The sequence below is a fragment of the Acinonyx jubatus genome, chromosome D2, assembly GCF_027475565.1.
Source record: "Acinonyx jubatus isolate Ajub_Pintada_27869175 chromosome D2, VMU_Ajub_asm_v1.0, whole genome shotgun sequence".
NCBI lineage: Eukaryota > Metazoa > Chordata > Mammalia > Carnivora > Felidae > Acinonyx > Acinonyx jubatus.
In genome coordinates, this window is record NC_069393.1 from 74,064,373 (window position 1) to 74,088,771 (window position 24,399).

At 49.9% G+C, this 24,399-nt stretch overlaps 1 protein-coding gene across 3 annotated transcripts in view; it reads right to left on the reverse strand.

Moving 5' to 3' along the window:
* Positions 1–21,583, reverse strand: part of RGS10 (regulator of G protein signaling 10) — a 41,317-nt gene extending 19,734 nt beyond the window's left edge. Inside the window, exons 1-3 of one of the 3 annotated variants that reach the window (XM_027063233.2) lie at positions 21,416–21,583; positions 8,783–8,901; positions 7,443–7,529 (exon numbers count right to left, since the gene is read on the reverse strand). In XM_027063233.2, coding sequence (XP_026919034.1) covers positions 7,443–7,529; positions 8,783–8,901; positions 21,416–21,464 — 255 coding nt within the window. In that variant the 5' untranslated portion in view covers positions 21,465–21,583. Of the gene's footprint in view, positions 1–7,442; positions 7,530–8,782; positions 8,902–15,368; positions 15,761–21,415 lie in introns of those variants that run through there. The other 2 variants (XM_015065881.3, XM_053207033.1) reach the window with 2 other exon arrangements.
* Positions 21,584–24,399: the final 2,816 nt, after the last annotated feature.

Genomic DNA, 24,399 nt, shown 5'->3' on the forward strand with positions numbered 1-24,399 from the left:
AGGAAGGTCTGAAAATGGCAGGAACTCAGGGCATCAGGTAACCCAGACGGGAGGGATGAGGAGGACAGCAGAAAAGAAGCCACTAAACTCCCGAGTCTCTGAGCCCCCAACCCTGAGCTGTTATCCCCGTCCCTTCTCCATGGGAGGCTAGACTTTGCTCCTCTACAGAAATTGACTCAGGGTGGGTGGGGGTTGGGGGGGGTTGCCTGGGTGGCTCAGTCAGTTGAGTGTCTGACTCTTGATATCAGCTCAGGTCTTGATCTCAGGGTTGTGTGTTCAAGCCCCCCCACTGGGCTCCACATCCAGCATGGAACCTACTGGAAAGAAGGAAGGAAGGGAGGAGGGAAGGAAGGAAGGAAGGAAGGAAGGAAGGAAGGAAGGAAGGAAGGAAAGGAGGGAGGAAGAAAGGAAGAAAGAAAAATATGGACTCAGGGAAGCTGCAGAACAGAGGCATGAAGAGGACGAAGATGAGACACCAAACAGTTAAATGGAATTCTACCATAGGCCTACCAGCAAAATCGTCCCAACCCAATGCATTGGAGATACATATGGTTTGTAAGCATATCAGGCTTGTGGCCACCAGGAAGAGACTACGGGGCCCCAGTCTAGAGAAAATAAAAGTAGAAAAAAAATTCTACAGAAGGATGTGGAAATGAAGTTGAAATCTCCAAAAGAGAAGTAGGAACAAAGAGCCAAAGAGATTAAAAAAAAAAAAAAAATAGGAGGGGGAAAAAAGATAAAATGAAGGGCTCAGTCCAGGCGGGGGAGAACCATCACTGGGAAAGAGGCCAAAGAAAGTGGAGGGAAAGGAGTCACAAAAGGTAACGATAAACATAATAACACAGCATTCCCCAGAACTGCACACTGCCAGATTAAAAGGCTCCACCAAGTACCCACACGGTAAAGGAACCCCACCCCACCCCCAAGCCTCTGACTGTACAGTTTTAGAATATTGGTGACGGGAGTGCCTGACTGGCTCAGTTGGTGGAGCACGTGACTCTTGATTTCAGGGTTCTGAGTTTGAGCCCCACGTTGGGTGTGGAGATTACTTAAAAATAAAATCTTAAAAAAAAAAAAAAAAAAAAAGAATATCAGTGATGAAAAGAACCTATACTATTCCTGAGGAGAGAAAAGCAAAAGAAAGCAAACAGGTTACATATAAAATTCTAATTCCTGACAAAAACGGAAGACAAAGGGACAGTGTTTTCGAAGTTCTGAGGGACTTTCAACCTAGAATTCAATGCTGTGTTCTATCACATTATCAGTGAATGGGGAAAGTAGAAAAAAATTCACTCAACCGGATCTATAAATGTCCACCTGTCACGTCCCCTGTCTCAAGAAGCTACTGCTGGCCGTGCTGCACCAGCATGAGGGAGTGACTCAGGATGGAGGAGGGTCTGGGTCCCCAAAGCAGACGAGGGGCCAGGGGATGCTGGTGGCGGCTGAGGAAGAGCCAGGGATGCCTGGGTGGGAGCTGTGGTCAGAAGAGGATGGCCCTGGGTGAACTCCAGCTGCAGAGATAAACCAAGAGGCCCGAGCCCATGCAACACTGTTGAGAAGTGTTTCAGAGGGCTACTGGAGACTATGATGTTTTTCACGTTTATTTATTTTTGAGAGAGAGAGAGAGAGAGAGCGAGAGCATGAACAGGGGAGGGGCAGAGAGGGGAGGGACAGAACCCGAAGCAGGCTCCAGGCTCTAGGCTCTGAGCTGTCAGCACAGAGCCCCACGCAGGGCTCAAACCCACGAACCGTGAGATCATGACCTGAGCCCTTCAGCTGGGCAGCAGACAAGAAAGAATAGTCTTAACCGTGAAAATACAGTCAACAGCGATGTGAGTAAGTGAAAGCTTAGCTATAGCAAGAGGAAGCTGGTAGATAGCATCTAAAAGTGCTGAGTTAGCTCAGAAGGAACAGGGGCACAGGGCAGGCCAACACCAGACCTAAACCACACCGGGAGCAGCTGAGCTCCGGTCAGACCAGCCTGGACCCAGCCAAGTTCATGCTGAAAGGCACAGCCCGAACCACAGGGAGAATGAAATCTGGGGGGATGCTGTGGGGTAAAGGGAATCAGCCCATCTTACTCCTGAAGGAACACGGGTCACTTTTGAATTTTTATTTAGTTTTTTTTTTTAAGTCTGTTTATTTATTTTGAGAGAGAGAGAGAGCAAGCAAGAGCGGGGAGGGGAGAGAGACAGAGGGAGAAAGAGAATCCCAAGCAGGCTCCGTGCTGTCAGCTCGGAGCCCAACTTGGGGCTTGATCCCATGAATCATGAGGCCATGACCTGAGCTGAAACCAAGAGTCGGATGCTCAACTGCCCGAGCCAGCCAGGCGTCCCCACTTTTGGATTTTTAAATATTTTTTTTAAATTTTTTTAATGTTTATTTATTTTTGAGAGAAAGAGAGAGACAGAGCATGAACAGGGGAGGGGCAGAGAGAGAGGGAGATACAGAATCTGAAGCAGGCTCCAGGCTCTGAGCTGTCAGCACAGAGCCTGATGCGGGGCTCAAACTCACGAGCCGTGAGATCATGCCCTGAGCCGAAGTCGGACGCCCAACGACGGAGCCACCCAGGCGCCCCCAATAATTTCTTTTTTAATAAAGAATATGGCATTTAGCCTTTTAGAAAAACCTTCACTGGTACTTTAAATAAGAAGCTCAAACACTCTGAACCCTGGATCAAATTTTAGTGTTAAATAATATACGATAAAAATCATAAATACCATAGACCCCTCTCCCCATAACTCTGTAATTCTAAAACACTGTAAAAATGCAAGGTATCATTATACTTAATTGCCAGTGCAAGTTGCTCTTGGAGCAATGGCTTTTACAAATCTGTACAAACCGCCATATCCATCTCAATCTCTGTCAGTGAACAAGCCCAGTATGCACATGCTGCCAGATGAATGAATGAGTGAAGGAATGAGTGAAGGAAGAAAGGAATTCAGGGATACCCAAAGAATGAACACTTGGTTGGAGCTCATAAATGCTGCCTGTTTTTTTTTAATTTCTTTTTAATGTTCATTTATTTTTGAGAGAGAGAGAAAGACACAGAGTGTGAGCAGGGGAGGGTCAGAGAGAGAGGGAGACACAGAATCCGAAACAGGCTCCAGGCTCTGAGCTGTCCGCACAGAGCCCGACGCGGGGCTCGAACTCACGAACTGCAAGATCATGACCTGAGCCAAAATCGGACGCTTAACCGACTGAGCCACCCAGGCGCCCCAGTGCTGCTTGGTCTTAGAAGACAGACCCATCTCTCATGATAATCCATGGGGAAGAGGCACTTGATAGAAAAATTTCAAGCCATAAAGACATTGAGAAGGGAGAGAAGTGCTTTAAACGCTGCCTGAGTATGAACACCCCAAAAGGTACAACCACCCCAGGAACCCCAAGGAGGGCAGCGGTGTGGGGCGTCACCCTCCCAACTTCCTAAAGCCCAGCATCCCTGGCACACATGCACAGTGTCAAGACCGTCCCGATCTAAGGGGCCTGCCAGGAGGCGAAGCACAGGCCAGGGAAGACAGCGGGAGCACAGCACTGTTCCACTGTTTGGAGTTCTGAGAATACATGTCCGTCCCTAAGGCTGTAACTGCAGTGTGAGGGGAGGGGAGGGGGGTGGGCTCCCATCCCTGGTGGGTCCTCAGGTGCCAGCTGACCTGAGTGGGGAGAACCAGAAGTCCACACTGCACCAGGCTGCTCTGGGTACTTGGAGACAGTGGGGAGAAAACAGACAACCATCTCAGACCCACAGAGCCTGCATGATAGAGGGACGAGAAGACAGTATCGAAAGGAAATAAAGAAATAAAGATGCCAAATAAGTTGGTAACTGCTCTGGAGAGTTCTAGCTGGATAATCCTAGTAAAAGCATGAAAAAACAAGCCAGCACGGGTCCTATTTAAAATAATGGGGCAGGGGCGCCCGGGCGGCTCAGTCACTTGAACGTCTAATTCTTGATTTCGGCTCAGGCCACGATCCTAGGGGCATGAGATCAAGCCCCGCATTGGGCTGAACGTGGAGCCTGCTTGGGATTCTCCCTCCCTCTCTTTCTCTCTCCTCCTGCCCCTCACTCCAACTTGTGCTCTCTCTCAAAATAAATACGCATTAAAAAAAATAAATAAAATAACAGAGGCAAAGTAAGATTCTCATCCATCCTGCCACCACCTTGGCTCACTGTAGAGTTGCCCCCGCCACAGACTCCCCGCTGGACCAGACGTGACAAGTCTTGTGAAATTCGCTTGGGCCCACTTCCCACCCTCCACTTTTTAAAATTAGGGATTTAGAGTTGACTCCTGGTTTTACTTCCCCTGTAGCCAGACGCACTAGAGAATACCCAGGCCCTGCAGCCGGAGACCTGGGTCTGCACCAAGCTGGGCAGCCTCGGCAACTTCTGTGTAACCTCCCAAACCACAGCCCACACATCTGGAAGGATGGGGCCAGTCATGAGGCTCAGTGTGATAACCCAGACTGACGACTGAGCCACACGGGCCTCACCGATGCTTCCTCTCTCCCTCCCTCCCTTCCTTCCTTCCTCCCTTCCTTCCCAACACCATCTGCATTCACTGCCCCAGACCAATCGCCAGGCACGTTCCAGGCTTAAGGACACTAAACCTCCAAGGGGTTTTAGGCTGGGCACCAGGAGAGGGAGTGTGGCGAGGGGCTCCCAGATTCTGGAAGCTCTGTCCGTAGGGTGTGGATGTGCAACCCGACACCGGGGCTTTCCAGTGTCCACCTTGGCCCCAGGCTCTCCAGGTGTGGGCTCCCCTCCCTCCCCAGCCTCACACACAGCAGAACCACCCTGCCCCTCAAGCACCACTGTCCCGCCACCCATTCTTCCTTCGCCCTTCTCGCCAGGCCTTCCTCCTCACATGCTGGCCCCTCTTCCAGGAACACTACCCCCACCCCCAAAGTCTACTTCGGTGTTACCTTCCCCACCGACCCCCACCTGTGTTCCCACAGAACCCACACTTCCCATTTCTCTGCTCAGCACACTTGGCAAGGCTTATTTAACAAGTTGCTTCGCCAATCGATGCCTGTTCCCTAAAGTAGCTCATCTGTCTTGTCCCTGGGTGTCTCTTCACAAGGCCTGGCCCTGAGCAGGCATTCCACAAAGATCAGGTCAACTCGGCTGAACCAAAGGACAGACCAGCCCGGTGTGCAGGGAGATAGGCTTGGGGGACCTCAGAATGCTGGTCCAAGTCCCAGCTCAGCTGCAGGGGGATCTCAGCCTCCTGATGAGGACAACGTGGCAGGGGGGCCAGGGGAGAGGGCTGGCTGATCTGTAGGCCCCCCTCACCCTCAACACACAAAGAATACGGCAGAAAAAATGAACATCATCTGTTTGCCTGCTTGACTGTCACCCCGGGTTTTAGACTGAGGCTGGGCAAATCAATTACACGGTGCAGCATTTATGAACAGTGGTACCTGGGCCCTGTCCTGGATATGGGGCCAAAGGGAAACTGAGTGCTTCTGTCTCCAGGGTGGCATCCTAGCTTTCCAAGGCAGGCCAGGCCATCTGCTCCCTTTTCCCCAGAGGCCATTCACCACCCGGGAGGCTCAGACAAAGTCATCCAAGGAGGAGAAGAAGCTTGAAAGAAGCAAATGCCAAGAGTCCTGCCTGGGAAGGCTTTCTAGGCTGACCTAAGAAATGTGAGCTAAAGAGAACAAATCTTAGCATCCGTCCTTGCCCCCACTGAGAGGAAAGCAGCAGAAAGAAGGCCCCTTTGCTCCATCTTGGGAGAAGTGTGTCTGAGTCAGGAAAAGGCTTTGAATAAACCAATGATGAACACTTTCCAAGTTGTTGTCTACAAACACATAACGGCTGCCGGCCTCGTGGAGTCCGGCTTTTGGAGACAGAGGCTCAAGACCGGCAGCCCACAGGCTGCATCTGCCCAGGGATGTGTTTCATTTGGCAGGCAAGGTTTTCCATCTTTTGAAAATCAGTTCCAACATTTATAGAATCGAGTGGTTTCATAAGAATCCGAACGCCCAATTTCTCTGGAAAACCAGGCAGTACCGGGCTGAAGAAGGTAGAAGGGGCCTCAGGAAGAAAGGCCCGCCCCTCAGGGTTCTGGGGGCAAGGGTGGGCAAGTGAAAACGTAGGTGGGCAGAACTCAAAGCATGGGGAAGCCCAGAGAGCCACAGACCCCCAAGCGCTCACTGCCAAAGTCAGCTACACTCAGCCTCAGCCGCTGGAGGCAATGCTGGCTGCCCACAGTGGCCCCAGTCCCCACTACTCCCTATAGCCTCACACCAAAAGCCTTGCGGATGCATGTTCCTCACCAGCCCTGTAGGCATTTAGCTGGGAGCCTCTTAGACATACACAGGCACAGGCTTCACAAACACACCCGATCCACAGGCCTCCTTCCCCGTAATCTCCTCCACCTCCCCTCGCACTCAACCTTCAAGGACAGGAAATCCACTGACGTCAGAATTAAAGGCGACCTCCTGCAAAGAGCACACATATACCCAGGAGGACAGTCAGAAACTTTCTCTGTGGGACCCCTGCCAATGGCAGGATGTTTTGTAAAGATACGTTGAATAATTGACAATCTATCTGATTTGAGTAGCACTTTTATTGCCACACATCTGCTTATCCTTTTACTACATCCGTACAAAATGCCAACACGTCAAACTCTGGGGAAGCATCCTCGTAACTTATTCATGAAGAAAAAAATCGTGTGCGATGATGAACTTGAAACGACATAAATTGTCATTTTTGCTTTAAATATTTGTCCATCTGAACTGCTCCATTTAAAACTTAACACACTTTTTAAAACTATTAATATTTGATCCACCCAAAAGACCTAATCTGAAGCTTCAGTCTTTCCCCAAATCCAATATAGATCTGATTTCTTTAGGCAATTTCTTTTCTTTTTAAACAATTTTTTAATGTTTATTATTTTTGAGAGAGAGAGCATGTTGTGCGCGCATGTGTGCGCTCGAGTTGGGGAGGGGCAGAGAGAGAGGCAGAATCCGAAGCAGACTCCAGGCTCCGAGCTCTGAGATGTCAGCACAGAGCCCAACACGGGGCTGGAACTCACGAACCATTAAGATCATGACCTGAGCTGAAGTTGGACACTTAACCGACTGAGCCACCCAGGCAGGCACCCCTCTTTAGGCAATTTCAAAGCCTATTGGCAAGGCAGCTGAACTATTTTTTTTTTTATTCTTTTTTAACGTTTATTCATTTTTGAGAGACAGAGGGAAACAGAGCGCAAGCAGGGGAGGGGCAGAGAGAGAAGCAGACACAGAACCTGAAGCAGACTCCAGGCTCTGAACTATCAGCACAGAGCCCGACGCACGGTTTGAACCCATGAACCATGAGATCATGACCTGAGCCAAAGTCGAACGCTTAACTGACTGAGCCACCCAGGCACCCCAAGGCAGCTGAACTTTATAAGGAGAAAAAAATTACCAAGAATGTGATTACAGACTGGAAGAAATACCTGCTTCTTATCCTGTGTTTTCTTAAAATCTTCACACGCTAGCCAAAATAAAACATTTTCTTCACTGAATTCCTTTTTTAAAAATTCCTGTGAATAAAAAGAAGAAACAACATCAAGCAGTATTCCACTTTAACAACAAACAAACAAACAAGCAAACAAATAATGTGTTTCTCTCCAAGGACTGGTTTGGTTTGGCAAAATTCAACAAATGACTATGGTGCAGTCACCCTGCGAAAAACTCCATCCTGAAAAACAAAGTGCATGTTTAATGTTAAAGCTAGAATTTCATACGCATTTGAACTTAATGACTTTGACATTGTGAGGAAGAGTAAAAATGAAGCAAGAATCTACTCACTAAGGCTAAGCTGGCAATAAATTACCAAAGAGTAAATTAAAGTGGGAGATATATTAGTTCCTTCCAGACAGTGTTTAAACAAAGTACATTCCTCTAAAATCAGCCCCATTTTTTTAAACAAAAGGAAAGAAAACCTATTAAGCATGTCTGAAAATGCCACGACGAAAACGATTTTAAGTTGGAGGTGAGTTTTCGTTTGGCAGACGCTGGGGAGTTAGCAGTACACCCTGTTGTCCCGCTGTGCGCAGGAAAGCGTCCTCCGTGAGATCCAGACAGGGCTCGCAATGGCCTGGTGTCCGGGAATGGCAGTAGGCCAGCCCGTCACCCCTCCCTCGGCACCAAAACAGGGACCGACAGCATCAGGGCTTGCCCTGACCTGGCCCATGACTTAAAGACAGGAGTTGGTGGGACTCAGGCAGATACCGGGCATTCTCAGAAGTCACACGCGGTTCTTCTGACACCTGGGGTTTCTGCGAGCCAGAGCAGCTCTTTGTCAGCAGGACTGATACTTCCCATCCATCCACCCTCCTCTCTGGGTTCAACCTCACTTTTCTAGCTGGTATCCACCCCTCTCACTCTATTAATAATGAGTCCTGGGAATCCCCAATGCACAAGGGAACAAACCTTCACATCAGAGAGACCCAGACCACCCCCTCCCAGGTGTCACAGAGCTGGAAATTCTTTGTAGATTCTGCCAGCGAGCACGGTACCTCGTCCCCATCACCCCTACCCGCTCCCATCCAGCCAGATGAAAACCAGAAACAGTCTGTGTATGCCCCTCAGTTCTGGTCCATGGCCATCCAGGAAAGCCATCTTGGCCATGACAACTGAGAAGTCCTTATTCTCAGTGTTAAACAGTGTTTAACATTTTCAGTGTTAAAAACAAAAAACAACAAAAAAAAAAAACCATCCTGCGTTTCCCCCACAGACATCTAAACTTCTTCGTGGGTTGCATCAATCCCGGTCAACAATGAAAAAGGCAAACCCTAAATCTTTTCACGCCTTCTGGGTCTTCAAGCAGATTCTCCAGAGAGGCTGCCCATTTGGCTGTGCTCTTGGGGTTCTGGTGGCTGCTGCTGGGACTCCCATCACTGCTGTGGATGTCTGCAAAGCAAAGTTCAGGATGTGTTTGTGGCTCAAAGATACTTTCATTTTAAAATACCTGCATATAATGGTCATCAAAATCATCATCATCATCAAGATCATCATCATCAAATATATATTATGTGCCAGGATAATTATATTCTAGGCACTTAACCCAGGGAAATCATTCCAGTCCTGATAATGACCTTATGAAGTAGGCACTGCCATTTTCTCCATGTTACAGGTTAGGGAAACTGAGGCTCAGAGCAACGACAAAAGGGCCTTGCCATTTTCTACCACTCTCCATCCATCCTTCCTCCATCCACATGACCACTGGCCAACCCTCAGGCAGCCCTCAAGTCTCATTCAAGCCATCTTCCCAGGGACCCCAACTCAATGGCTACTCCTTCCCCATTACACTTTGTGCACAGTCTTGTAATTATCGTGCTGTGTTGTGATTATTTGTACGACTGACTCAATCGTCTGAAAGCTTCTGTATATCTTTACCTTGAATCTGCAACATGTGGCTCGTTGCCTGACACATAAATAAAAGTATGTACCAGGGCTGGGATGGAGTGGGAAAAGGGAGCACTGGCTGCAGGTGCAAAATTTCAGGGGGTTGCCCCCCCCAAAAAAAAAACCTCAGGCATGAACATAAATGGTATTTTCATGCATGATTTTGAAAAATCAAAATTAATGGAAAGAATTCCATCATGAGCAAAATATCAAAATTTTAAATAAAGACAGGATGGGTATTACTGATTTTTCGTTTTGCCTCAGGCTCCAATATGGCTCAGCATCACACTGTTCCTCTGTGTGTAGACTGAATGAATGAATGACTGCACCTGCACATCTGATGCATTCTCTTCCTCAAGACACCTGCAAAGTCCCTTGACTGAAGGAAAGGGGACAGGGGAACTCCAGCTAACACACTGTGGCTACTCGCCTGAGAGGAAGTGACAGCACAAACATGCCTCGTTCTCCAGAGTTTGGCCCCTTCCTGGAGTCAAGGAAAAACCATGGAATGCCACTTCGGATGGGCCCAGGTTCCAAACCCAGTTCAGCCAATTCAAACTGTGTGGTAAGGGGCAACATTCTGTGTGGAAGGTAAAGATAATCCTCCTATCTCTCCCATTATCCAAGCACTAAAAGAGGAAGCACACCAGCCATCTAGAAGCTCACACTGCACTCTCAACAAACGTTAGTTCCTCTCTCCTCTTCCCTAAAATAATGATCTATCAAGTGAACTATTTTTATACCTAATATTTTTTTCTCCATTGCCTTTTTGTTTTCAAAGTAGAAACATGTATCTATAAAGAAAAGTTTGAACGTAGGAGAATATAAGCTTTTAACTAAAAAATCGGCAAAGCAAACCATTCGAAAAGGATAAATGAAAAAAAGTCTTATGAATATTAATTGCTGCAAATAGCCAGGATGCCATACAGTTTAAAATGTTTTTGCTTTTGTTGTTGTTGTTGTTGTTTTTAATGTTTATTTATTTATTTTGAGAAAGAGAGAGACAGAGAGCGCACAAGCAGGGGAGGGACCGAGAGAGAGGGAGACACATCTGAAGCAGGCCCCAGGTTCCAAGTTGTCAGCACAGAGCCTGAGGCGGGGCTCGAACTCACGGAGCTGTGAAATCATGACCTGAACGGAAGCTGGATGCTTAACCAACTGAGCCACCCAGGTGCCCCTCAAATGTTTTTGGAGGGAAGTCATATCATGATACATTGTACTTAATAGTAACTCAGCTTCCATGATCTTTCATGTTCTATTGGGGATCAACACACGTGTTAATTTCTCAAGCAGCTGACACTGTCTCCCAGCATCTGGGAAAACTACCTGGATTTATTTTATTTATTTATTTTTAAAGTTTATTTTTATTTATTTTAAGAGAGAGAGAGCAAACAGGGGAAAGGGGGGTGGTGGACAGACCCCAAGCAGGCTCCTCACTGTCGGTGCAGAGCCTGATGCAGGGCTTGAACTCACAAACTGTGAGATCATAACCTGAACCGAAATCAAGAGTCAGATGCTTAACGACTAAGCCACCCAGGCGCCCAACCACCTGGATTTTAAACATTCACTGGCTGACTCCGGCTGAACAAAACAGAAGCCAGAAACCCCAGCTGGGCGCTGTGTTTCAATACGCATTGGTGATGGAGCACATAAGAGAATTATTTGGGACAAATCTATTCCTCTAATCGCGAAGCAAACTCACTCGAACACATCACAAATGGACCCGACGCTTCTCTAAAGTGAATCTTCAGTTCGTGGATATTAAATTAGTCCCCTGCTCTCTTTGCAAATGCTAGAATGGCAAGCTTCTAAACACCGAGTTTCTTCCCCACAAAGTATAAATCAAGTTAAAAGGTCATTATTATAAGAAAGTTCTGCAAGAGGGTTCATTCTGCCAAGCATTTCACCAATTTACGGTCCTGTCCTTGAATACAGCTTGACAATTTACTCCATTTCCTCAGCAGACCTTCTCTTAAGTAAATAAATGCAGAGACACAAGTGGGCTATTCCGGGAACAGTCTTAGGCAGCCACAAATTCCTCTCCGTGTCGCAGAACACCTACTTTGCCCATAAGTTTTCAACCTAGGTCTGAAAGGATTCCAAGACTCCTGGCATTCTTTTCAATAATAAACCAAACCACCCTTGGGCTTTCGCTGCCACACTGTCTTGAAAATAAATACACTTGGTGGATTCTCATGTAGCCAAAAGAGTTAACCAGATTGTCTGGTTAACTGAGAGAGAGGATATCTGGCCCCACCATGAGATAATTGTACCTCCCCTACCCTTTATTTCATACTCTAATCATTTGGGATATTAGGCTTCTGTGCCAGCTTTCACTTGAACAAAAAGTCTTAGAATTCAATGCCCACCAGTCTGGTCTAGTCCCCTTATTTTCCTTACTGGGAAATAAAGGTTCAGGGGGTAAAATGAACTAGAACTCCCTGATGGAACCAGTATTGGGACTTACGTGTGAAGGCGACTGTCCCTATAAGGACCACCTCCACAGAACCCCAGACTGCTCCAGAACCCGGAGACTTTGCAAAATAAATGGCCCTTCCTCTCAGTTCTCTGTGGGGCTACCACCTCCGTGCCACCAAGAGTAAAGGAATACATCTCCCACGACACTGTTACAGAAGGGCATGGAATTTCCAGAGCTGGCTCAGAAAGGACACCAAGATATAGCTCACTACTCTCCTTGGCCGTGGTTACTAGTGCCTGGCTTTGCTGCCCTGGACAGAGACAAAATCTGGGGCACCCGGGGAGCTCAGTCAGTTAAGTGTCAGACTTCAGCTCAGGTCATGATCTCAAGATTTGTGGGTTCGAGCCCCGCGTCGGGCTCTGTGCTGACAGCTCGGAGCCTGGAGCCTGCTTCGGGTTCTGTGTGTCTCCCTCTCTCTCTCTCTGCCCCTCCCCAACTCGTGCTATCTCCCTCTCTGTCTCTCTGTCTCTCTCTCAAAAATAAACACACACTATGAAAACCAATTTGACAATAAATTATATTTTTAAAAAACAACAAAAAATAAAAAAATAACAAACATGCATTAAAAAACAAACAAACAAGTTCCTTCTTGCCTTTCTGCCCACCTTCTGCCCCCACCACCCTGACCATAGGAATCTTCTACCCACACTGTCTGCCATGTTTTCTCACTTTCCCCAGAAATATTGGTTTGAATTTTTCCAAGACTTCCTGATTGTCTTTTAAAAGCCTGATGGAGGCTTCTGGCTACGCCTGTTTTTCTTAATCCTTCTTGATTGGTAGCAACATGCATAGATAGCTCTGGAGAGAGCAGCATTTGCATACTCCATTCATTTAATGATGTATCTCTTTTCCAAGTCATTATCCTGACCTCCAGCGAGACTGAGCAGAGGCCCGCCCCATTTGGTACTACTCTAGAGATTGCCCCTTAACTCGGGGTATTTCTACTCAGGGTCCCCTGCTCAGGAGACTTTCACTACTTCCCAATGCACATATGTAAAGGCGTCCTAAGATAAGTTCACCTTCAATGTTACAATCCGTCCAATAATTATAAGAAAAAGAAATAACCTCTCTCCATAGCAAGCAGGTTTACATCTGAACTTAAGAATAAAACAAAATCAAGAGTTCCCAGCTTCTCAACTCCCGGCACTTGGAGCCATAAAGGTGTAATATTCCCCCTTTGCTTTTTCATTGACAAAAGTTGCCGGTTGGGGTGGATTACACAAGAAAGCAAGCTTGGAATACACAGGTGGGAAAAAACAGTCAAACATATTTTTCTAGCAGCTTTAAGATCACTCAAGCTAGTAACGAATTATTGCTGATAACATTTGTTTGTTTCAATTTTGTCCAGATCTGTTTATCTTTTCTTATTGTTTTTAGTTCACCTATAAAACATTTTCGCAATGGAAAAAAAATTTTTTTAATTTTTTAAGCTTATTTATTTTTAGAAAGAGAGACAGAGAGCAAGAAGGGGAGGGACAGAGAGAGGGAGAGAGAGAGAATCCCAAACAGGCTCCAGGCCGTCAGTGTGGGGCTTGAACTCACAAACCGTGAGATCATGACCTGAGCTGAAATCAAGGGTCAGACACTTTACTGACTGGGCCACCCAGGCACCCCTGGAAAAAAAAATTTTTAATCTCCTGGGCTCTTTAAAGCATTTCAGATCAGGGCGCCTGGGTGGTTCAGTCAGTTGAGCATCCGGCTTCCACTCAGGTCATGATCTCACAGTTCGTGGGTTCAAGCCCTGCATCAGGCTCTCTGCAGACAGCTCAGAGCCTGAAGCCTCTTCGGATTCTGTATCTCCCTCTCTCTCTGCCCCTCCCCTGCTCGCTGTCTGTCTCTTAAAAAAAAAAAAAAAGTTAAAGCATTTTAAATCAAATTTTTGTAGGCATAATACTTATTTCTCAATAAATTTATCTTCACACTAATCTATCATCAGCTAATAATAACAGTGAACACTTATAAATTGCTTATAGTGCGCTAGGTACTGTTCCAAGCTTTTTCTGTGAGTTAAATCATCCACTTCTCACAAGGACCCTGTGGTGTGATTAATATTATCCCCACTTCACAGATGAGGAAACATAGATGAAGCGTGGTAACTTGCAAGGGTCACCCAGCTAGGAAAGGGGCGGGGGGTGGGGGTGTCAGGGTCCAAGCACGACCTTCACCATGAGACTCCAGTGCCATTTTTGGTTTTGACATCTGCCGGTCCTCACACTCACCAAGGCCAGAACATAGCAGCCTTGAAGAGAAAGATACCATCTGCACCGCGGGGAAAGCCTGAGAAAACTGAGAAGGAATTCTACATAGACAAAAACCCACACGAGACCGGGCCAGCATCATCTAACACTCAAACGCAGTGTCCATACACTCTCCATTTACATTTATGCGGTTCTATGTGGTTTCTGGCTTCAGTAAAAGCCAGTATTTCAAAGATACAGATGGCGGAGGCTGGTTGCTTGCAGCGTATTTCGTAATGCATTATTTATAGATGCTATGATGTCATATCTATCAGGGGCTTTCGCCAGACATTAACTCCTTGGAAATCCATACTCAAAAGGCATCCGTAACACTCATCGAAACTGAATGCTTGCAGCCTGGATTCCTGCTATTAGTCTGCAGGAAGGTCTGGGTAATTATCCTGCCTAGACAGTTTTCCCCAGTCAAATAATGTTCTAATAAAATCTCAATACCAACTTCCTCAAAGCAGAGTCAACGTCCAACATCAAAGAGTCTATCCTAAGTACCCCCCAAAACTTACAGCATCATTAAAGAAAACAAGCCAAATATTCAAGCCTAGGAAGAGGCAGAAATGTTCACTCCAAAATTCTAAAGTGGTTTGGTACAACACACACACACACACACACACGCACACTCACACGCCATACTCCCATAAATATTCAAGGAAAGTGCACCCCCAAGAAGCTTATTTAAAACTTCATATCAACTATGCCACATCAAACATATTACATTAAAAAAAAAAAAAAAGACTTTTTCTTTTTTCCAAACTTAGAAGCAGAGAATCAGTTTGTTACAACTGGTGATCTATGTAAGGCTCCAGAGAAACTGGGTCATGGAAACACTCTATCTAAATATTACTTAAGTGTTTTTCGGCTCCAGTATCTAACTTCTGAGAATAACTATCCTTCAAGCATGCAATTCCCTTGGTGTGGAGGTCTGCATGAATGGCAATTAGCAGAATATAATAACAAAAATGAAAAAGCTTAAAAATAATCCTACTAATAGCAAGCATCAAAGACCAGAGAGGGTGAGAGGGCTGCAGAGGGTTGGCTGGGCTCAGAAAAGGCATCATGGCATTTTTCACGTGAAGCCAGAGACCTCAGAGAAAGCTGACTGCTCAGGCAGTGCCTCCAAAGGTCACCTGTGCACCTGTGCCTGCACTCCTCGCTCCCCCCAGCCCCTGCCCTGCCCCGCTGTCACCCGGGCAACACACAAGCTGAGGTCATCACCAAAGGAGGTGGGGGTCACTCCTTACGTTCCATGCTCCAGGGTCCACTTGAGGAGCTTCACACAGCCCAAAAACCCACTGCCTTCTCAGAGACGCTTCGTGGGAGACAGGCCAGGGGGCTGCGGGTCTCCTGAACACCCTTGGGTCTGGAGGAAAAACAAGCCTCCACATCCTCTTTTGAGTGGACTAAACAACAGATGGCCACTGGTTTCCAGTTTCTACCAGAGGGAAGGAAATAAGAACGCCAGACTGTTATTTGTAGACTCCCTAGAATCTTCACTTTCTAGGCAAAGACCCAGAAAAAATAAAATTACCCAGAAGCCCTATCCTGGGGGTGAAAATGAAGACCCTGTCATTATTTTCTTCACTTCCCAGAAGCCCCTGTGCTTCCCCTGAGGGCCTGACAGTCATGCATAAATGTGCCCTCACTCCCCCGCCGCCCCCCGCCCCCGCTGCTGCCCCCGGCCCCTATCGAGAGGCAAGTAAATGACATCCCCCCCCTCCAGGATCAGAGAGACTGTGCATTTCTTGAGTAAGAGCTGCGTCGTCCTCAGGGTCAGCAGTGCCTGGCGCTCATGGTCATGTTTACATTGATGAACGTTTTCTGATAGATTGGGGGCGAGACAGTGAGGATGACAGCTGTAAAAATAGCTGCTTGACTGAGCACTTACTATATCCTGTCTCAACTTCCCAGTGACCCGTAGAAGTCGGGCTCATCTTTGGCCCATTTTACAGAGAAGGAAACAGAGGCACAACGAGGTTCAATAAATCGGCTCCAAGGAGCAAGCGAAGAAGGAGACGAGGTAGGATTCAACCCCAAGTTGGCATCAGAGCCTGGAAAGGGAAGGGCAGTGACAGACGCAAGAAGTAAAAGGCGGGGCCCTCTTTCTCACGGAACTTAAAATTAATTGAGAAGGTGAGACCAGGAGTTCCCAGATGGCCGTCGGCCCACAATGCCACAGGCTGGCACGGAGTTTATTTCACTGGTTTGTGAAGAAATGAGAAGAAGGATAAGGAAATATTTACCAAGTGAGCTGTCTTGATGCAGTAAGGACAGCCCTGGGTTATTCTTAGGAAAGAGATCATTATATTTATTTACATGGTACAAAATTCAAGAGGCCGAAGAGGGAGCACAGTAGAACAAGGCTTCCTCTCAGCTCTGTCCCTTGCCTATCCAGGGCCTCTCCCTAGATGCAACAACTTCTAGAAGATTCCTGAGTATCAGGACATTTCTTTTTAAAGTTTATTTATGTATGTAAGTATGCACGCATGTATGTATGTATGTATTATGAGAGAGACAAAGAGAGTGTGAGCAGGGGAGGGGCAGAGAGAGAGAGAGGAGATGGAGAATCCCAAGCAGGCCCCATGCAATCAGTGCACACAGCCCAACGCAGGGCTCGAACCTATGAACCGTGAGATCATGACCTGAACCAAAATCAAGAGTCGGATGCTCACCGGACTGAGTCACCCAGGCGTCCCCAGGACATTTCTTTACACAAGATTATATCTTTACTATTCAGGGTGTTGAAATGCCCTTTTGTTCATGGGATGATAAAGATGACTGTTGATCGCTTTGTTTATAATGTCCTGACTGGAGAAAGGACGAAAGGGAAAAAAGGAAGAAGGGAGACAGGAAAGAAAATTTAGCAGCTCCCCATTACATATATATATATATATATATATATATATATATATATATATACACACACACACACACATATACACATACATATTTCAGCTCTAAATATATATTTTTTAATGTTTACTTATTTTTGAGAGAGAGAGAGAGAGACAGAGTGTGAGCAGGTGAGGGGTAGAGAGAGGGAGACACAGGATCCGAAGCAGGCTCCAGGCTTCAAACTGTCAGCACAGAGCCCGATGCAGGGCTCGAACTCATGAACTATAAGATCATGACCTGAGCCCAATGCTTAACCGATGGAGCCACCCAGGTGCCCCACCCCAAATATATTTGAACAAAATGACCAAGTGGATCCTGAGCAAGGCCATGCAGATAGCTCCGGACTTGGGTCAGGGAGCTGAGTTCTCTGGTCTGTCCCCTCCTAAATGGGCTGCTCCTGTCAAGTCCCTGCCCCTCGGTGGCCTCCGCAGCTGTCCAGGAAAAGACAAAGTGGACAGGCTGCATTTCGAGGGCAGAGAGGGAGGGAGGCATGAGGCTGGAGAGAGCGGCAGGGAGCAGGGAGACCCAGCTTTGGGAGAAGACTTAGGACAGAGGACACCCTCGGGAAGCAAAGGGGCAGAAGTGAGAATGCCCAGCCGCCCAAGGGCACAGCAAGAACGGGGAAACGGGGCCAGGAGAGAAGGCGGGCCAGATGAGGGGTCCCTGAGCACCGCGCAGAGGGGGCAGCACAGCTGACCCACGGGCACTCGGCAAGGCCTGGAGGGATGCGAACTGGCTTAGAAGGGAAATGAGTCCCCAGGAGCCTGCGTGGGGCTGTTTCCTCCCAGTGGACGCCTCCTGACAGCTCTTATCAGGGAGCTGCTGCTGTCGCCTGCCCAGGCCCCCTCCGCCCCCACCGTCCCTCCCGGGGCCTGCTGCAGTGGAGAGCTATCTGAGGGAAGCAGAAGATACCAAGGAGAGTAAATTTAGTACAATTTAAACAGCAAGCTTCCGAGCCCAGCGCCTGAGGCGGAGGGCATTACTCAAGCCCAGCGGGGGAAGTGGCTCAGTTCATCCAGGAAGTCCCAGGAAATGGCCCCCCCAGGCACCTGCTTAGGTTCCCCAAATGCCTAACAGTGACAAAAGGAGACATCCGTCCCACACAAAGTCAATGAAGGCACAAAAAAAAAAAAAAAAAAAAAAGAGCATCATTAGCACCTGACCCCCACCATCTACAGGCTGCTCTTTGCGGCATTCAGAGCTGGCGCTGACCACGTGGCTGACCACACTGGTTTAAATCAACACCCCTTCCGCGGCCCAGCCCCGCCACTCTGTCCCTGCGTTGCTCTCCCTGAACCCACAGTCCTGGGCCAGTGATGTTCTGCAAGGAAAGTTTCCCTGGGGGGCCAAGACTGCCCGGCTGCTGGGTTGTTAAAACAAAGACATTAAATTGTGATGCTGACTGTCACCTCTAAGTGAAAACTTAAGCCCAGCAATAAATCTGAAACTGGTCCCAAGGGTTTAATGGGATCATGTACAACAGGACCCCCACCCTGGGGAGGGCCATGGTCTGCCTGGCAGGGTGGGGATTCCCTCAACGGGTCACCCCTCAATCTGCTGGCAGACAGAAGGCTGTGGCTTTGGCTTTGCTTTTCAGGTGAGTAGCATCATCAACAGCATAAGGGGTTGTGAGGGGCAAAGGGTGGTCAGAGTCCCTCAAGGGGTCCTTGCACTTCGGTGGCATCAGAATCACTGGGGGCACTTGTTGAAAATGCAGCCTCCTCTCTCTCCCACCTTGGGTTCCCAAGACTGAACCAGTGGGCCCAGGGTGTGGCCTGGGAAGCTGCATTTTATTGATGCCCTCCCCACCCCCAGGTGGCTCACGAACACACTTTGAGAAATCTCAGAAAGCAGAATAAGGAACAGCATTTTGAGCCTCGGAATTAGGGGTTAGGAACTCCAAATCCTCAGCTTGAAGAGCCTGTCTGCAATACGGTTTTGCTGAAAAGCAGGAAAAGTCTATAGTAGATGGTTCTGGGAGGCAGGAGTGTAGCCGGGTCCATATCAGGGGTCTGCAGGAGTGGATCCAGCACTTGTGGGGCTGGAAGCTTATACAATTTGGAGAGCCACTTTAGGAAAAACAATTCAAAATGACCAAATAAAAATGTTGCACAGGGTCTCATGGATCACTTGGCTGGCTTCCCGGTACCTCCACCCCAGGCCCACAGTCCCCCCTTCTCACTTGACTCCTTCTTTTCTCACTGCTGGATGGTGATGCCCAAATGGCAGGGCCTCATTTGCCCTTTCCCATCAGTGGGGCATACTTTCAACCTAAAAATCCTAAGGACATTGGGCTCTTAGAGGTCAGGCATCAAATACCCATCCATGATGCTTAGCTACTAATCTTTGTATTTGTGACCGATCCCTATTTCATAAGGCTGAAAAGTTGCCGCCCTATAAGAGGTACACTCCACTGGTATCCCTAAAACTGCCCCAGTCTTTCTGGAGTGAACCTACACACATATAACACCCTCTCTCCAAAACCATGTATGCCCCCAAATGAGAGCAAAGTAATGAATAACTCAGGCAGAGAAGTTCAGAGCAGCTCTGTTTATCGTAGGAAAGGGGGAAGCTAACCATTATTATTCATTTATTACGTGCCAGGCAATGCACTGGGGACTTCATATGTTTTAGTGTGTTTGATCCCACAACTCTATGAAACCCACTTTACAGGCGGGAAAACAGACACAGAGGTGTGCTAGTAAACCGGCTCTCCTGCGGGGGGGAGGGCAAGCTTGATTTTTAACATTTGTCGATTTCCATGGTATAAATACCCACCAACAGCCAATTTCAAGCTATCCATGACTTAGCAGCCAGTTCTCAGATTTCCCGATAATTTAGCAATTAGCTCAGAGGTCAAGTAACTTGCCCAAGATCACTAAATGATAGAGTCAGGGCAGGAACCAGGAGTTTAACTCCAGAGTGCAGGCTCTGACTACCACTCCCCAGGCCTGTGAATACTCAACAACAGGGATCGGCTGAAATGAACCCCCACAAAGGAATCCTCTGACCCTCAGACAACATGGCAAGATTTACGTGACCACTAACACTAATACAAGCTCTTTACCATGACCCTATGAAGTCCTACTTTATAAGGATTGTCCTGACTATGAATGCAATGATTTGCATAATGGACGGGAAACCAGCTCCATGTAAGTGCTCAAAGAGGGATAGCTATTTTATTCCCATTTTGCAGGTCCTTATCTGCACAGACACAAAGTTTCCACAGCAGTGGAGGTGGGATTTGGTCCCAGCCTGTCTGGTCCCAGTTCATCCTCTTACCTGCAATGTCCCTCATAAAATATGATAGTCAGTGAGAAGAGGACACGGACCAACCAGCACAGACTCTTAGCACCATGAAGAAGTCAGTTTGGGAGTGGAACACTGCAGAAAAGCCTCCCAACTCCAGAATCAGGCAAACCTGGGTTTCAGATTCTCCATCGCCTCCTAAGGGTGACTTGGGGCGAGTTACCTAACGACTCTTGGCTTCCGTTCCCTCCTCTGGAACGTGGCCAATACCAGGAGACAGTACCTGTCTCATGAGGTCGTCCTACGGGTGGAGAGACAACACAGAACTGGGTGAACAGAGACCCGGGCCCACATGATGAGCTCAGAGGGGCACAGCTATCATTCTGCACAAAAACGGTAAGACGGTTGGGATCAAAGGCATGGTCCCGTCTCCACCGTGGATTCTTTGTCCTATCAAATTGCTCCGAATCGTGGCTCAGGCTGGTCCGTTGGGACAGCCAAGCCCAGTGCACGGTAATGTCAGCGCTCCGCGGCGCCAACTACAGATGTGCATTCTCCACCCTGCTGTTCACCCTCCTCGGCGCGCCCACATTTGGGCTCCGCAGCGCAGAACCGAAGGCGCCGGGCAGCCCAGGCCCCGCTGCCAGTCCGGTGCCCCGGGGGTCCGGTCGTGCCTCCTCTGGGCGCCGCGCGGGCATCATTCGCAACGACGCCCGCAGCGGACAGAGAGGCAGAGCCCTCCAGGGGAGAAGGGCCCCGCGCGACGTTCTGCTTTCGGATCTAGAGCCCACACCCCCTCCAAAGTTTGGGGTGTTTGGGATCTCCTTTCTCCTCGCAGACCAAAAAGAAAACTGCTGTTGTTCCCCCTTTTGTCCAAACTTCCTCCCCGCAGCGCCTCTGGGGGGGGGGGGGGGTGGAAGGGGGGGGGGACTTTGCGCTCCCGCAGCGGCGGCGGCGGCCGCAGGGACGCTGGAAGGAGCGAGGAGAAGTGGCGCGGTCCGCGGCGACTCTCGTCGGGTGGCATCGCCAAGCCGCGCCCGAACACAGGACGGAGGGAAGGATGCCCGGGACCCCGGGCGGGCAGCGGCGGCCGAGGCGGCTCCTCGGGGGCCCCGAACCCCAGCCCGCCGGCCCGGGAGCCGCTTACCTGACGGCGGCCGCTTCCTGCTGAGCCGGCTCACGGCGCGGTTAAACATCGCCGCGGTCGCCCGGGGAGGAAGGAGGAGCGGCCGGGCGGCGCGGCGGCTGAGCCTGAGGACGGAGGGGAGGTGGAGGCCGAGGAGGAGGAGGAGGAGCCGGCTCGGCACCGCCCCGGCGCGCCCGCCCCCGCCCCGCCGCCCTCGCCCCCGCCCCGCCGCCCTCCTCCCAGCCAGGCGCCGCGTGGCGCGCTCGGTGCGCCCTGCCCGCCCGCCCCGGTGGGGGCCCCGCGGTCCCGCCTCGGGGTCTCGGGCGGGCCAGGGCGGCCCCCGGGCGATCAAACGCCGGGACCCGACCCCGTGCGCGGGGTGGGGCTCACTGCCCCGAAGGGAGCCCGTGCCGCCCGTGGCTTAGGAGCTCTGTCCTGGCGCCCGTGCGCCCCGGGGCCCCCCGCCGCCCAGCGGAGCTCGCCGAGGAGGTCGCCCCGGGCCCCGCCTCGCGACTCCGCGTCCAAACCGGTCTCCCGCCCTCTTCCTGCAGCCGCGGGAAACGGGCACGGCGCCGCGGGCGCACAGCGCTCCGCGGCTCCGCGCGCCTTGGCCGGGCGGTAGTCGGGGGTCCCCTCTCGCTACACGGACCCGGAAGCCTCGGCTTCACGGTTCTGCAAAACCCGGGCGCGGCCCACGGCCTTCGCCTTCTCGCCCCCGGGATCCAGGATCCCCGAGGGCCCGGGCCTGCCCGCCCCGCGACTCCGCGGGTGCCGGGCCCTCCCACGGCCGCGAAGCCGGTGGCGCGTCGCCAGGGTCCCGGCCGCCGGGCCGCGCGCGCAGCGAGCCCAGCCGAGCTGCGCTGCGCGGGCGCCGGAACTTGGGCGCCTTCTGCCCGTGGCCTGGAGGTTCCAGGAGCGGGCCTCGGCGGAATTCTGCAGGAACCCTCCGGGTTCCAGCGCCGCGTGATGCCTCTGCCCCCACAGCGCGGCCGGCCCCGGCCGGGGACACATCTCTAACTTTGGGGACACGTGCTGCAGCTTCCGGCAGGGCCTTTCGCTCAGCGTTCGGGATCACTCCGGTCCACGCTGCGCTCCGGTTCCGATTTCTCCTCTCCCACCACCAATCACCTGCTCAGCACCACCACCCCCCCCCCCACCCCCCGCTCTATCTATTGTCTCCTTCCCCTGCAAAACAGCCCCAAAGGGAGTGTCGTTAGCCTCATTTTCTTGAGCGTTCCGTTTGCGAAGCACTGTCTTTCTGGCGAGTCTTATTTTCCTCCTTGTGTGTCTGGCTTTGTCTCCAAATTGGTCTTTATTTTTAGCTGTGCTAATTGCTATTTTTCTAAACCGCTCCCCAGTCGCCGGGCCCTGCCACCCGTCCGTTTGCAGTGTTTTCGCTAGCTGGCACTTTTCTTTTGTATCTTCTATTCTGAGCTGCCCGGTGCGCTCATTTTTCCTCCCGCCTTCTACCCACCCGTTCGGTCGCAGTTCTACCCCATCCCGGGCCTCCTGTGGTTGTTTTCTCATGTCAGTCCTCACTCTTGAAGCCTCTCAAAGCCACTTTCCTCGGAGTGTTTCTGAGCGCCCCCTGTCCCCGGCTGCCAGGAGAGATCGTGAAGACGACTTGGGTTTTGAGCTGCGCTGGAGGATGGAGGCGATTATGGTGACCAGGAACCAGCTCAGAACCAGCAGAAGAGCTTATTATAAAAACCCGCCTCCTCCTGTTGTTGGCCTCCTCGGGGGCTGCCCTCCCCGCAGCAGGCTTCCAGACCCTGGTAACATACTTCAAGCCCAGGAACGCCTGGGGGGGGCTCAGTGGGTTCCGTGGGATCATGATCTCATGGTCTGTGAGTTCCAGCCCCGAGTGGGGCTCTGTGCTCACCGCTGGGATCCTGGAGCCTGCTTCGGATTCTGTGTCTCCCTCTCTCTCTGCCCCTCCCCCATTCAGGCGCGCGCGCGCGCTCTCTCTCTCTCTCGCTCTCTCTCTCTCTCAAAAATAAGTAAACATTTAAAAAAAAAACCAAAAAACAAAAAACATGCTTCAAGCCCAGGCAGCCACTTCCCTCTTTGTAAGAGCAGGACTTTTGAACTCTGGCAGAATCCTGGATCTGAACGAGGCGGCTGTATTCTCACAGCAGTGACAAGGGCATTTGTGCAGCACATGTCCCCCAGAAAACTGCTCCGGAGGCCAAATTACAGGTAACATAACAGGTCATTGTAACACAGGAAATACGGAGACGGGCACAATGGGTGAGCATAGCTAAATATGCCAGGTGCCAGGCCCAGCCCCACAGTGTCCTGAAATGCCCTGGTGTGGCGTAGGACATGCTCATGAATGCCTCCTTAGCTACGAGGGCAGCCAGGCCTTCCTGAGATAAGGGGAAAATAGCACAGCTTCAAATCTCTTTCCCTGTCCTGTTGGCGAATCAAATGATGACTACAAAAATAAAGACCAGGGGACCATGGGGGTGCCTGGGTGGCCGAGTCGGTTAAGGCACGGACTCTTGGTTTCAGCTCAGGTCATGATCTCATAGTTTGTGAGATCGAGCCCTATGTGGCACTGTGCGTCAGCACGGAGCCCTATTGGGATGCTCTCTTTCTCCCTCTCTCTCTGTCCCTCCCCCCTCTCATGCTCACTTGTTCTCTGTCTCAAAATAAATAAACAAACTTAAAAAAAAAAAGACCATGGTCAAGGTTTAATGTACACAGTTTAAAACTTCTGTTTGGGGACATGAAAAGACTGTCTTAGTGAAGTTGCTTTAAATATCTGTTTTAAGTGTCTAAAGATCCAAAAGCCAGTTTTCAAGGTGCACATACTGTATAGAAGACCAAGAATACAAGTATAGAGCCTCATGATTCCTAAAGCTTACCAAAAGAAAACACACACACACACATACACACACACGATGAAGTTCTGCCTGCGGTCTGCATGTGGGCTGAAGGGGCCCACCATCCAGACAGCATCACTCACTGTCTGTAGCTCATCTCAAGGCTTCTCAAATCTG